At 36.0% G+C, this 15,163-nt stretch overlaps 1 protein-coding gene across 2 annotated transcripts in view; it reads left to right on the top strand.

Annotated features, from left to right (window-relative positions):
- Window positions 1–15,163, top strand: part of ZNRF2 (zinc and ring finger 2) — a 104,472-nt gene that overhangs the window by 74,772 nt on the left and 14,537 nt on the right. For both annotated transcript variants that reach the window (XM_004269946.3, XM_033428328.2), the window contains one exon: window positions 12,686–12,791. In XM_004269946.3, coding sequence (XP_004269994.2) covers window positions 12,686–12,791 — 106 coding nt within the window. The remainder of the gene's footprint in view (window positions 1–12,685; window positions 12,792–15,163) is intronic.

Here is a 15,163-nt window from a genome sequence, read left to right as displayed (position 1 = left end):
CACTGCAAATCTTTTTGCTTTAGCTATTCCAGGCATCTCTTGGTTAGCTGAGGTTTATCCTCATATAAATCCTTTGAGAAGGGCTCATGGGAAACAGTTCACTAGACTGTTTGCATGTTTAATATTGGTTGTCTGTGTTTTTTGTTTTTGTTTTTGAATAACAGTTTGGGTGTGAAATCTTTGGGTTGCGCTTCCTTTACTTGAGGATATTATAAGCTTTCTTCCAGTCTTACAGTGTAAAATGCTTCTCTGGAGATATTTGAGACCAGCCTGATTTCACCTCCTTTTAGAATTGACAGTCTTTTTGCCAAGGTGCCCAAAGAACTCTATTTTTTTTTGACCAATATCTACTAGCATATATTTTAAATAGTGTTGATTTTTCATGATAAGTTTCTTCTAGGATTCAATTCAATTCTAGGATTTAAGTATATAGATCTAGATCTATTTTTGTTTCTGTGATGTAATTTTATTTTTTACAATACTGTAGGTATGTAATAGGATCTCCTTTTCTTGTCTTCCTTAGGTAACATTTTTTTCTGTAATTATTAAAGCTTTTTTCATTTCCAGTTTACTATTCTCAGTTTTGACCCCTTGTGTTCCTAACTGTGATATCAGGTATGTCTATTCTTTCTTGTTCTCCTTCTAGTTTCACCTTCATTTTGTAATAGGCTTTTTTCCCTCTTCTTTTTCATCTTCATTCCTGAGCTCTTATATCTTGGCATGTGTTCTAGGACAGTTGCTTCTCTATGTTTCCCTGTTTTGTTTATTTTTTCTTTTTAATTCATAGTAAATAAGTTGATTTGTTGAGGCTAGATAGTAGTTATATGATGTCCTGTTATACTGTTCAATACACATACATTTACATTATAGCTGGTAAATTTAGTGTTGTTCTTTCCCTTATTTGGTATTTATTGTCTATTTTACTTTGTTCTTCCCAGCCTTCTCTGGATTGATCAAGTTACTTTCCCTTTCCTCCAGATTAGTTCGGAACTTTTACTATACATCTTTCATTCCTTTGTTGGTTACCTTGCTTTAATATATATTTTTAAACATATACTTCTGTTTTATTCTATCAAAATTAGGAGTTTTCTTTGTGCTCATCCCCCTAATATATTATTCTTGCTCACTTTCCTGTCCCCTACTACCCTCCCCCTCTATCTCCAAGTCCTGGATATTATGAAATAATTTAGACTTTACATCCTAATTACATATTAAGTTTTGCACTGGCAGGATGTTCCTTTTGTTTCAAAAATCCTTAGTTATATTACAGTTTCAGTCACAGTATTATCTATTTAGATTTAAATTTCACTTAAACATATTTCATTGCTCACTGCTGTTTTCTGTACTCTTTAATTTTCACTTTCTGTATATTGAGGGTTTTGTTCTTAATTTTTTTTTTGTTAAAAGCATTTTCATGAATAATTTCCTTAGAAAGCCTTTCATGGATGGTATACTTAATGAGCTGTTGGATTCCCAAGTGTTTCTTGTTCACCTTCATATATGATTACTATCTTTTGCTGAATATAGGATATTTTTATTTCTTTTTTTTTTTCCCTTTAAGTCTGTAAAATTTTGTACTGTCTTACTCCCAGTATTACAGATGTGAAGTCTTGCTGGGTCTCATTGTTTTTTCATCTTAACTTACCTGTTCTTTCCATTTGGAAGCTTACAGGTTAATTTTTTTTGAAGGTTGGAAATTCTCTTTTTTTCCCAGGATGCATCTATTTAAGTGTTTTTTCACTCTACTCCCATCTTTATTAATCCTGCTTGAGACTTTATAAACGTTTTCAGTCTAGCAACCCAAATGTTTAGTCAGCTCAGGGATTATTTTCTTCTAGTATTTCTTTGATTATTATTTCTTTCTCTGTTCCTTTTCTCTTCCTGTGATTCCTATAATTTCAACATTAGAGCTCCTTGATGTATCCTCTGTCTTATGTTTTTGTTAATTTTTTTATTTTTTAGTTACATGATATTTATTCTAGATTACTAACTTAGTTTTCTGCATTGGCCTTCTTTTTTCCCTTCTGAAATATTAAAAAATAATGGGTTTTGGTTCTAGGAATTTCTACTTGTAAAGTCATCATCCCTTTCCTCCTTCCCTTTCTTCCATTCATTCATTTGTTCTGATATTATAGTAGGTGTCTATTTCAGTTTATCAGCTTGCTTCACCTTCATTCACATCGTTGTGTATACGTAGTGTATGACCTTTCTCTGTTCCATAATGTTAGCACACATGTAGATCATACTATTATTTCTTTCTCAAATAGAAGTGGATAGAATGTAGGATATTCTTCTCTTGTGAGCCTTGTGGTCATTAGCTTGGCACACACTAGCCCTTTTTGTTTAAAAGTGTGAGGAAAGAAGTTTCCCTGTTCTTGGGTGCAAAGAGAGTTCTGTCCTCAGGCCAACTCAGTAGCTTCTTTCTTTCAGTAGTGCTTTCACTGTCAGAGCACCCTTCTTCCCTTGTTCCAGTGGGATTCACTCAGGTACTGAAGTTGCCTGGGCAACTGAAGGATTGGTAAACTTTGAGCAGAAAGAAATAAACCTGTTTCAAAATCAGTGTGTTTCCCCTCTTCTTAAAACAATTTTTTTATAAACCCATTTTACACTTGCTGTCTCTTGATTTTTCATGAGATTTCATTATCTGAAGTTTCAGATGAATCTAGATTTAGATTCTCCAGGATCCAGCAATTAGTTACAGTTATTTTAGTAGTTTAGTCACAGTATTTAGTCATTTAGTAGCAGGGTGAAGAGGGATCAAGAAAGAACTCTGAGTTGTTAATGTTACATGACTGTTGTCAGAGCTACTGGTTCTCACCTTCCTGCTTTTTCCTTCAGGTACATTTGAGTTTCACACTTTGCTTTATTATCTTAGGAGTGGACATTTAAAATCTCTCTCCTTTGCACACATAGTGCTTTTAATTCTTTACCCATACATGCTAATCAACCTGTAATTATTTATTGGCAAACTCCACATATATTCAGTGCTTTCTGGTTGATTGGCTGATATGAACCACTGGATAAAGAAGAAGTCAGTACACTTAAAAAAAAAATAGGAAAAAAAATAGGTCTGAGCTCAGCTGAGTCACCAGACTGCAAGTGAAGTGCCCAAGTCACTGAAACACCAACCCTCTGGCTTTGGGGCCTTTTCTCTGCCATTGGTTCATTTGTTGCTTGGTGCTTTCTTTAGTCTTTGGAGATCTTTTGCTTCATTAGCTATTCAAAAAATATTTATCAAGCAGTTACTGTGTACAAAACACTATGCTACGTGCTGGAGTAAGCAGAACCTACAAGGTTCTCTGCCCTCATGGAATTTACTGCTTCTTGAATACAGAGGTTGCAAAGTATTGGCTACATTAGGCTCACAGACTTTTTTTTGTTTGCTTACACAGTATCAAAAATGTTTTTGAGTCAGTATTTTGAAAATGAAGAAATTTCATCTAAAAACCTAAATTTGCAGCTGCTTTAAATATACCTAGCCACACTGGCTCTTTATTCCCACATGGCATTCTATAGTAGCAACTGCCCCTTTAGATAGGACTGTGGGCACCAGTTTGTCACAATTACCTGTTAACCCCTAAAACTAAGGCCAAATTTAGTTGACATTTATTGTCACAACTGTGCTGTTCTTTTTTCTTATGAAGTAGGTTAAAAGATGAGCTACTTTTTGAACATTTTCTGGCTTATCCCCCTTTAGGCATTTTGAGTTTTGACCCTGTACTTTATCTACCAGTCAGCCTGCTAATTACCGTGTAGCCTCGGGGAAGCAGCAGGGAAACACCATCACACTTTAGCCTCAGTAGGTATACATACACATAGTAATACGCCTTCTCAGATTCATTCTAACAGAATGATAGATAGAATCGTAGTTCATAAATCTGATAATAGTTCTGACATAATATGTTTTGTTGTATGCTATAATACAATACCATTGTAATGACATTTTTCAGTTTCAATATGATAGTAGAATTTTTTTGTTTGTTTGTTTTTTTGTTTTTTTTGGTTTTTTTGCGGTATGCGGGCCTCTCACTGTTGTGGCCTCTCCCGTTGCGGAGCACAGGCTCCGGACACGCAGGCTCAGCGGCCATGGCTCACAGGCCCAGCCGCTCCATGGCATGTGGGATCTTCCCGGACCGGGGCACGAACCCGTGTCCCCTGCATTGGCAGGCGGACTCTCAACCACTGCGCCACCAGGGAAGCCCATGATAGTAGAATTTTGTTTAATTTAGCTAACATTTAGAGCCTTAAGCATTTTTACATTCATTCTTTTATTTTTAATCATCAATATGAAAGACTGTGAGATGCAGGTATTATGACTTGCAATTTATTTGAAGAAAATGAGACTCAGAATTTTGTGCATTGTCCAAAGTTCAGGCCTATTCTTTTCTGTAAGACTGCATTCCATTTGCGTTATATCATTAGATCTTTTTTTTTTTTTTTTTTTTTTTTTTGCGGTACACGGGCCTCTCACTGTTGTGGCCTCTCCCGCCGCGGAGCACAGGCTCCGGACGCGCAGGCCCAGCGGCCATGGCCCACGGGCCCAGCCGCTCCGCGGCATGTGGGATCCTCCCAGACCGGGGCACGAACCGGCGTCCCCTGCATCGGCAGGCGGACTCTCAACCACTGCACCACCAGGGAAGCCCATATCATTAGATCTTTATAACACTTCTAAGAGACAAGTCTAGCAGGTTTCATCATTTCTTTAGATTGGAGAAAACAAACTCAGAGGAAGTGTCTTTTCTTGCCAGTAATCACATAGCTAGTATTCAGAACATACCTGCTCCTTGCCAGGTACAGTGGTAGGTATTTAACAGATATTATTTAATTCTTACCACTGCCCTATGAAGTAGGTATTATTACCCCATTATATTCCTAAACCCGTTGCAGAGTTGGAATTTGAACCTAGAGCTGTCTATAAATAACTTTTTTAAAATTTGCTACATTATATTACCCAGATTGTTTGACTCTTTTGTTATTGCCATTAAAGCCTACATTATAATTTAATACATTAATCTAATTCTAAAAGTATACAATCATAAATTAAGTTTGAAAATCAGCTTTTTTGGTTTTTTTAGGACTGATGTTTTTCTCTCTGCATTGATTCAAAACAAAAATGGACCTGAAACTTTTAGTTCAAAGTATATTTTATTCTATTTTTGTATATATTCAGGAGTTTCTTTTCTTTTCTTTTCTATATGTGGGTGTTTTGGGGTATTTTTTTGTTTGGTTTTTGGGTCTTTTTATTAATTTTTTAATGTGGACAATTCATTTAGGTAAACACTTATTCAGGGTTTAGCAAATCAGCAATTTGTTACAGGGAGGGAGTAAAGGAAAGTCATCTTAATTTGGTATGAAGATTTGGGAGTAAGTTGGTAATTTAAAAATTTCTTAGATGACTTGTATAACTTCTTGCAGCTTATTAGGTACCTTTTTTTAAAATTAATTAATTTTTGGCTGCATTGGGTCTTCGTTGCTGTGCGTGGGCTTCTCATTGCAGTGGCTTCCCTTGCGGAGCACGGCTCTAAGCGTGCAGGCTTCAGTAGTTGTGGCGCGTGGGCTCAGTAGTGTAGCTCGCCAGCTGTAGAATGCAGGCTCAGTAGTTGTGACGCACGGGCTTAGTTGCTCCGTGACCTGTGGGATCTTCCTGGACCAGGGATCGAACCATGTTCCCTGCATTGGCAGGCGGATTCTTAACCACTGCACCACCAGGGAAGTCCCAGTATCTGGTTTTATAAAATACTTAATCCTGAGCTATTTTTTTAGGCAAGTTAGAAACAAAAAGGTCCAAGAAAGCTAAATCTATAAGTTTTCAGTTAGTGTTGTTTTTGTATATTTTACCTTTTGGAGTATGTACTTTGGGTTCCATTTTATTTTACTTATATTTTCTTGGAGAAGGTGCCAAATGTCAATTTCCAAAATATTCCCAAGAGTACACATCTTTCCTTAAAAGTCATCAGAAGAGTCACAGCTTCTGTCTCCTCTTGAAGAATAGTCTTAATTTTAAAGTAAATTTCTAACAGTGCAAATGAAAAGTGGCTATGTGTTTAGCCAATTCTCAATTATATTTAACCTAAAGAAAGCACTGATGCAGTAAATGTCAGTAGCATCTAGGCAGAGGAAGCCCGCAATTTCTCATCGAACCAGAATAAGAAGTTTCCAAACAGGGTGAAATTTGACCCTGACCATGAACTTTGAGTTTTAGACAGTTTAGTAAAGGTTATCCCCATGTTTTTATTGATATATTAATCTTACAGTGAAAATCACTGTTTCCCTTTGTTAAATATCATTTCTAACTCCCCTTAATGATACTTGAGTACAGTAACATCTCACGGATCTATAATCTAGAATATTAATGTTAACTTCTCTTAAGTCCATTAGATATAACTCTATATCTGAAAGTATTTATTAATAAACCTTGTGAGCTGCAATTTTTCATTCTTTGAGTAATTGCTTCTTACTAATGTTGTGAATTTTTTTAATTCTTGACTTTTCTAGGGATTATTTCACATTTCAGCTGCTTTTGTTTTCTACTGCTATCATTGAGGGTTCAAGAACAAAAAATAAGTCTTCAGGTAAAAATGCCTGATCCATAATAGTGCTTGGCATTGTATTTTGCTGAAAAGATCATACACCTTTGGATGCTTGATCTGAAAATAAGGTTGTGATGATTATGAAATTTTCGCATGGAGTTTTGTTGGCTGCCTCTAACAAATTTGGTCTTGTTGTTTTTCTCCCCTACCACCCCAAAGGATTTTGGCTGTCTGCTTTTTTTCATGTTGTCTTGATGTGCAATAACTATATGGATATGTGCTTGTACTTGCTAAATATTTTAATTTTGCATATTTGGCTGCTTGAATTTTAAGTAATTTCTTTGGGTGATGCAAATTAAGAGCTTGAGGCTATAAGTAAAATAACAGTTTACAGAAGTTTTTAGTTTATAAATGTGTGTTCCTTATCTACTGTATTGAAATATATAGATTTCACATTTTGCAAAAATTAAATTTACAATTCAGTTTCTCAGTTGCACACATTTCAAGTGCTATTTTCAGGCCGTATGTGGCTAGTAGCTACTGTTTTGGACAACACAGTTAAAAGATTATTTCTGTCATCATAGAAAGTTCTATTGGACAGGGCTGTTTTCCTGTTCCATAGAAGGAAGTAAGCGGTAAAGTGTGAGCTCATTTCTGATACCAGTTTTTATAGCAGTTTAATAACTCCAGAAGATAAAGCATATGACCAGTCTTAAGCATACTTCCTCTAAATAGGTAGCTATCCTCACCTTTAATATTTCAAACCTAACGTTGCCTAAAACAGTTTGCTTCTGTATACTCTTAAAGTGAAATTGTTTTGTAGCAAAATTCATGAAGTTGTAGAAAGGCCAAAGACTTACCCTAAATTTGAATCCTGACCCTAGAACTTACTAGTTTAGTAACTTCTGGTAAGTTATGTAATTTATTTGAGCCTCAGTTTCTTTATTTGTAAAATGGAGGTAACCTTAGTTACCTCATAGGATTAATAAAAGACTTAAGTACGTCTAAAAGCATGTAACAAAGTGGACATTTATAGTACTTTTAAATATAGAGTGAAGCCAAAACGTTTAAAAGTTAATTAGGCAGTATCGTTTGTATGGAGTTGTTACCAGTCTGGCAATTATAATAGGTCTCTAGAAATGGCTGGGTCAAGAGTATCCTATAGAAGTTTCTGTTGGCCATGGGATTATTTATGACATTTTATAAAATTGCAACAACTAGAATAACCAGAATGGGGAGAAGAGGAAAGAGAAAAATGACCAACTTTGTTTTTCAAGAAGTCCATAAAGGTTTTTCTGATAATGATAAAAACTGATATTTTGTATAGTGTTTTTATAACATGAATTTTTACACAAGAGTCTTTAAAATTTCATCTCTATAATATTTTGAATACCTTTATTAGTGCTAGTATTAAAGAAGAGTAAAAGGAAACTCAAGGGTGACCAACATTTTGGATGTTATGTACCAAACTAATATCGTTTGCAGCTTTAAATCTTACGCTCTTTCTACTTCAGCACGCTCTTTCCTTGATAGCAGTTGTTTTCTGAAGCAGGGGTATATTTCGGAATCTCTAGGGATGGGGCCCAGGTATATGTTTTTTTGTTTTGTTTCTCTGTTGAGCAGAATACATACCCAAGTGATTCTGGTGCCTACTTCTTGATAAAATCATTGTTCTATTCTAGGTTTAATTCTTCTTTTCCTGTATCGGTACCTCTAAATCAATGCATAGACCGTGTGAATAAATCAAAGAATTAGACTGATAAGGAATACACTGATTCCAGCTGTTAGGTGGGACATCAACAACACTTTTGAAAAAGCAACACAAGTTTAGTTTCCTGTTCACAGTCTTGAGTATCTGTCCACTAATCAGTGCTTGTGGAGAGCGGGAATTCCATACTAGCCAACCATGGTAGTTAAATCTATTTGTGTTCCCTTCTCTGCTTTTCTCATATTAATTTTGGCTAGTTAGTAGTCTACCCTTAAGGTATTCTAGTCCTAAAACATTGACTCCTTATTGCCTGAGATGGTTTCTTCATGAATGTTTTCAATTGATTAGCTAAAGACTTTTAATAACCTTTTCCCAGCTGTCTTAAAGATGCTTCAGTGTCCTGGATTTAGTGGTATTTCTAGGCCCTATTTAATTCTGTATGTATCTCATTACTAAGCTGAAAATTTCCCTTTGAAAGAAAGTACAGTGTCACAATGGGGTAGGAGAGGGGCATACTCTGGAAAACCTCCAGTCAAAAGTTAATCACGTTTCATAGTAACTTTTCAAAAATAAAAACTACCTTCAAACATACAAAGACAGATTCTATTGGAAATAAGACTTTCAAATTTGAAAATTAAGCATTTGCTACTTGGGGCAGTAACTGTTGAGAACGAACTGTCTTTTAACTAAGAGTTGCTTATCAAAATGCAGTTGAGCAGTGACTATAATATGTTAATGTTAACTTTTAATTTTCTGAGCAGAGATGATTTCATTAGAAACTGTTTACATTGGATATTGGGCTGCACTGAAATTAATGTGTTTGGAATGTTCTTATATATGTATATGTATATATATACACACACACATATATGTATGTGTATATATATATATATCTTAACATAGAAAATACAGTTCTGCATATTTTTTATTACTTGGGCTTTAGGACCTTCTGATTAAAATGACTGACATTAATATGTCATTCTAGATTAAACTAAAAAGATTTTTTTTAATTAGTACCTGCAAAGCATATCATTATATTCTTCTTATTTTTATTTTTTTGCCATATGCGGGCCTCTCACTGTTGTGGCCTCTCCCGTTGCGGAGCACAGGCTCCGGATGCGCAGGCTCAGCGGCCATGGCTCATGGGCCCAGCCTCTCCGCGGCATGTGGGATCTTCCCGGACTGGGGCACGAACCCGCGTCCCCTGCATCGGCAGGCGGACTCTCAACCACTGCGCCACCAGGGAAGCCCTATATTCTGCTAATTATATGCATATGGATTTGCACATATGCAGATTTATGCACATGGATTTGCATATATGCAGATTATATGCAGATTGGATTTGTCTTTGTTGTGCTGTAAATAAATTTTCTTGTAAACAGAATAACCAAGGCCTTTTAAGATATTAAAATTTTCCCAACTCAAAAGATTTTTAAAACCTATTGTGATAAAGAAATGAGAGTTGGTAGTTATAGGTCAACATAAAAGCAGTGTAAGACACTTACATTTCTGTGAACAATGAATTCAGAAGCTTTTACTTCGTGGATTTCTACCTGTTTTTATTTTGTGTTGAGAATCTGTTACATAGATTTATATGGCAAAAATGTGGCAATACTTTTTATTTTTTAAAAGCTGGTCTATCTAATTTATGTTAATAGAGATTTTTTGGTTCCTTTATACTTAAATCTAGATGCATTGTTACTATATTCCAAAAGGTAGAAAATTTGTTACCCTAGTCCATCAATTCTAAGACACACCTTATAAATTTTAACAGCTCTGAAAAATGAGACATGTCTTAAAATTGATTTGTGTCATAGTTTAACGGAAGCATTTTTTTCTTGGTGAAATATAAAACTCATGGTGCATCTTATAATTATTGATGTCTTAGGCTTGATAAAAAGTGATGGTTAATTTTTTGAAGTTAGTTGTGCGACTTAGATTTATGTTATGATGTGGTATATCTTTGTGGTGAAAAAAATCTAAGTGGTGAGAACATACCACAAAAAATTCCATATTATTTGGAATTATACCTGTACTATGATCTTTTAGTGTTTCCTTCGTATCTTTTCCTCTTTTTTTCATTGCTATCATCCTAATGTTAAATAATAAAACTAAAAAATTTGGTAACAAGTTTGATGTCCTTTATTCAAGGGAAAAACAATCCATAGATTGGGGGACTACAGTGCCTAATAAGCACCTCCCCAGGGGATTTTGGACAAGAGTGAGTTTTATGGGGCCTTAGAAGAGGCACTGTGAAAACAAGACATGATTGGCTAGGAGGCTGGGGGTTTCCTTATAAGGCTAGCAGGTTCTATTTTCTAGGGCAAAGTAGGCTAGCTAAAGCTGAGTTGGAGGATTGTGATTGGTGTTGGGTTTCCTTGAGAGTGAGGTATTTTCTGTAGTTTAGGCTGACTTAGGTATAGGTTTGGGATGTGGTCAGAGCCACTGAGATGACTTCCATTTTGTGGGTTCCAATATACCAATTAACTTTAACACTAGTTAGGTGCTTTACATTAAACTGGTTCCATATCTGTGGAAACCTATCCAGAACAATAAGAGGAAAATGGAGATCAAGAGGAGGAGGAAAGACTTGGGGTTGCAGGTGGGGTCGGGGTTGTGGTTGGGACCTCCAGGGTCAAGAAAAGAAAAATGGGGAGAGGACTCTTGAGGGGAGTGTTAATAGGCATCATTTTCCATTTACCCAGTTCCACTTGCCCAAAAATCTTCTTCTGGTTAAGTCTTTGATGTGATATTTTAGCTTGTGAGCTACCCAATAGTTAGCTAAATTACTTCAACCATATTCCCTAGATTCTGAAAGCATAAGCCTTCTTGCTAAGGCCTTTCCTTTTTCTGTGGAAGTTGCCCTCTTACCCCCTCTAGCCTTATGGGTAAATCATCTGCTGCTACCTTACTTTCTGTAGACCAAATAGAGTCTGTATTTCATCTTAATGTGCTATCTCAAAATGAATAACTAAAGGGGGAACTACTTATAGAATGGATTTTTCTAGAAGGAACTGTTACAGATATGTGCACAATTAAATTTGTTGGTGTTTATAAGAGGTATGGGACTAGCAGATAAGTACTTAATTTTAGGAAACTTTCCTACCTTGCTCTGTGTTTAAGCACTTAGGTAGAGATTAATGCAGCCTTTCCCCTTTAGCTTGTTTGGTTTTATTTCCAAAACCAGTAATTTATCTATTTGTGATATAAATTTATACTGCATGTTCCTGCTTTTGCTTTTTGTTCTCCAAACTTACTAAGAATGTGTACTCTTCAACAGTTTTAATGGCATGTTTTAGTTATTCCTCATTTAAAAAGAGTTACAGGGCTTCCCTGGTGGCGCAGTGGTTGGGGGTCTGCCTGCCGATGCAGGGGAAGTGGTTTCGTGCCCTGGTCCGGGAGGATCCCGCATGCCGTGGAGCGGCTGGGCCCGTGGGCCGTGGCTGCTGGGCCTGCGCGTCTGGAGCCTGTGCTCCGCGGCAGGGGGGGCCACAGCAGTGAGAGGCCCGCGTACAGAAAAAGAAAAAAAAAAAGTCACAAAGTATGTCCGGCTAATATACTCTATTTTAGGCAAGATCCTTGTAAAATTAAAATTTAACGTTAATAAAATGTAATTTAAATTAAAATTTCAGTATAAAACATAAATTGAGAGAACCTTTTTTTTTTCTTTCCCCCGAAAGGAATTTTTGCTTTATAAAGGGTTTCACCATAGGAATATTTTAAACAAAGTGATTAAAATACCCTGCAAGTTAGTGTAATTGCTGCCTGGAGTAGACTTGGCATTGTCATGGGAAAGGATTAAGACCTAAATATAGTACAGTTATTAAAATTGGGAAATTTAATGTTAAAAAGAAAAAAAAAGGATTAATGTTGAGCCTAATGCCTGAAATCCTCAAGTTTCCAAAAATCCCTTTCAGAATCTACACAAAAGCTTTGATTTACCTTTGTATTTTCTTGAATTAAGCAGATTGTTTTAAAGTCCTGTGTTAAAGATGATTTCTTTAACTTATGCAATTTTGTTATTTTAGAATTTTAAAAATTACAATAGTATTTTCATGTCTTTTCTGCCATGTTATACTCTATACACTTTTTTGAACTAGCTTGGGCACCAGATTAATATTGATTAGTAGCATAAGGACAATAAATTCCAAATTCCAAATAACTGACTTACTGATAAAGTTTTATAGCAAAGTTATTTGCAAGTTGGAGGATTCCATACTGTTCTTAATTACTAACTGCAGTGCCTCAATGAAATCTAAATGGAAATGAGAGACACTGTCCATAAGTAAAGGTAAACATTATTCACTGATTTGTGAATAGCATTTCAAATATAGGTGCTGAGTTTTATGTATTTCTGACAAAACATGCCAGTCAGCACTCTTCATAAGTTAGCATTCACATAATTCTTTCAGTTTTATTGTCCTAAACTCATTTTCTTTTTTCTCAGAGGATGTGCTGAGTAAAGATGCTGGGGAATGTGCAATATGCCTTGAAGAATTGCAGCAGGGAGATACTATAGCACGACTGCCTTGTCTATGCATATATCATAAAGGGTAAGTTTATTTTTATGTTAACCAAATTGATATTAGACTAAAAGACCTTTCTCAGGTTTCACACTTTTGTAGTTAGGGCTGAAAAGATTTCTTCTTCATTGAAACTCCCTTTCCCCATTTCTTAAAAAACAATAGCCTTACTGTTGGTGGGAATATAAATTGATACAGCCACTATGGAGAACAGTATGGAGGTTCCTTAAAAAACTAAAAATAGAACTACGATACGACCCAGCAAACCCACTACTGGGCATATACCCTGAGAAAACCATAATTCAATAAGAGTCATGTACCACAATGTTCATTGCAGCACTATTTACACTACCAGGACGTGGAAGCAACCTAAGTGTCCATTGACAGATGAATGGATAAGGAAGATGTGGCACATATATACAATGGAATATTACCCAGCCATAAAAAGAAACGAAATTGAGTTATTTGTAGTGAGGTGGATGGACCTAGAGACTGTCATACAGAGTGAAGTAAGTCAGAAAGAGAAAAACAAATACCGTATGCTAACACAAATATGTGGAATCTAAAATAATTTAAAAAAAGGTTGTGAAGAACCTAGGGGAAGGACAGGAATAAAGACGCAGGTGTAGAGAATGGACTTGAGGACACAGGGAGGGGGAAGGGTAAGCTGGGACGAAGTGAGAGGGTGGCATGGACATATATACACTACCAAATGTAAACTAGATAGCTAGTGGGAAGCAGCCGCATAGCACAGGGAGATCAGCTTGGTGCTTTGTGTCCACCTAGAGGGGCGGGATAGGGAGAGTGGGAGGGAGACACGAGGGAGGAGATATGGGGAGATATATATATATATATATATATATATATATATATATATATACACACACACACATACACACACACATATATGTATGGCTGGTTCACTTTGTCATACAGCAGAAGCTGACACACCATTGTGAATCAATTATACTCCAATAAAGATGTTAAAAAAAAATGGCCTTTTTCCTGCGAGTACTAAAACTTAAGCCCATATCTGTTTGCATCCCAAAGGCTACCATTTGTTAAGCATTTATTGTGATCAAGGTGTTGTCCATAGCTTCTTGAATAGGTTATCGTATATAAGCCTTGTAACAATCTCATTGTACAGCTGAGGAAATAAGCTGGGAGACCATAGGCAATCTCTCCAAGGTCGCATAGCTGGTAATAAATGGAAGAACTGAGATTCTAGCCATGTCTGTTTGACTCCAGAGCCCATCTGGTTTCTCATAAAGTGTTCTTGGTTTCAGGAAAAATTTGATTTAAGACGATTTAAGGTAACCTACAAAAAGAATAGAAAACTATAACTTTAAAAGCAATAAAAGAAATAATGTGGAATTTTATTTAAAAGCAGGGCATGGGGGTTGGGGAAAACATAGAGAAAATAGTAAATAGTACCAAAACAAAGAGGCAAAAATAAATCCAGTATCAGTAATTATAATAAATCCAAATAGATCAAAGTAACCAGTTGAAAACAAATCAAAAGATTGGGATATGCTGTTGATGAGCAACACACTTAAACGTAAGGGATATAGAAAAATATGGATGTAAAGGGATAGTAAACTATATCCAGGAAAATATTAACTAAAGTAAAACTGACAAAGCTAAATTAATATTGGACAAAATTAACTTTACTGCAGAAAATATTATTAATATTTTATGATAGAAGTATATAAAATTCAATTCTTTGTGTACCAAAGAACACAGTCTCAAAATATTCGTAGGACTGTCAGAAAAAATTGACAAATCCATCATGATAATGGGAAATTTCAACACACTTCTCACTGAGTCAAGCAGACATACACAAAATTAGTTAAGACCTAGAAAAATTGAGCAATACAGTTAACAGATTTGATCTAATGGATATGTATGTGTATGTCTGCACCCGGCAATTAGTACATTTTCTTTTCAAGTATGTATGAAGTATTGTAGAAATTGATCATGTACTAGACCATAAGACAAGTCTTAACAAACCACAAAACGATGGTACCATACAGAAAGCTGTTCTCTGAGCTCAGTTTGATGTCAGTGACAAAAGATAAATATTCTGGGATCAAAGAAGAAGTCATAAGGGAACTTAGAAAATACTCTGAACTGAATAATAGTGAAAACCAAGGCTTGTGTTAAAAGAAAGACTGAAAGGGACTCCCCTGGTGGTACAGTGGTTAAGAATCCTCCTGCCAATGCAGGGGACATGGGTTTGATCCCTGGTCCGGGAGGGTCTCACATGCCACGGAGCAGCTAAAGCCCATGCGCCACAACTACTGAGCCTACGCACCTAGAGCCCATGCTCCGCAATAAGAGAAGCCACCACAGTAAGCCCACGCACTGCAACGAACAGTAGCCCACGCTTGCTGCAACTGGAG

Source organism: Orcinus orca, chromosome 9 (assembly GCF_937001465.1).
Source record: "Orcinus orca chromosome 9, mOrcOrc1.1, whole genome shotgun sequence".
Lineage (NCBI taxonomy): Eukaryota > Metazoa > Chordata > Mammalia > Artiodactyla > Delphinidae > Orcinus > Orcinus orca.
The sequence above is the reverse complement of the archived record's forward strand: the minus strand, read 5'-3'. Positions and strand labels throughout refer to the sequence as shown.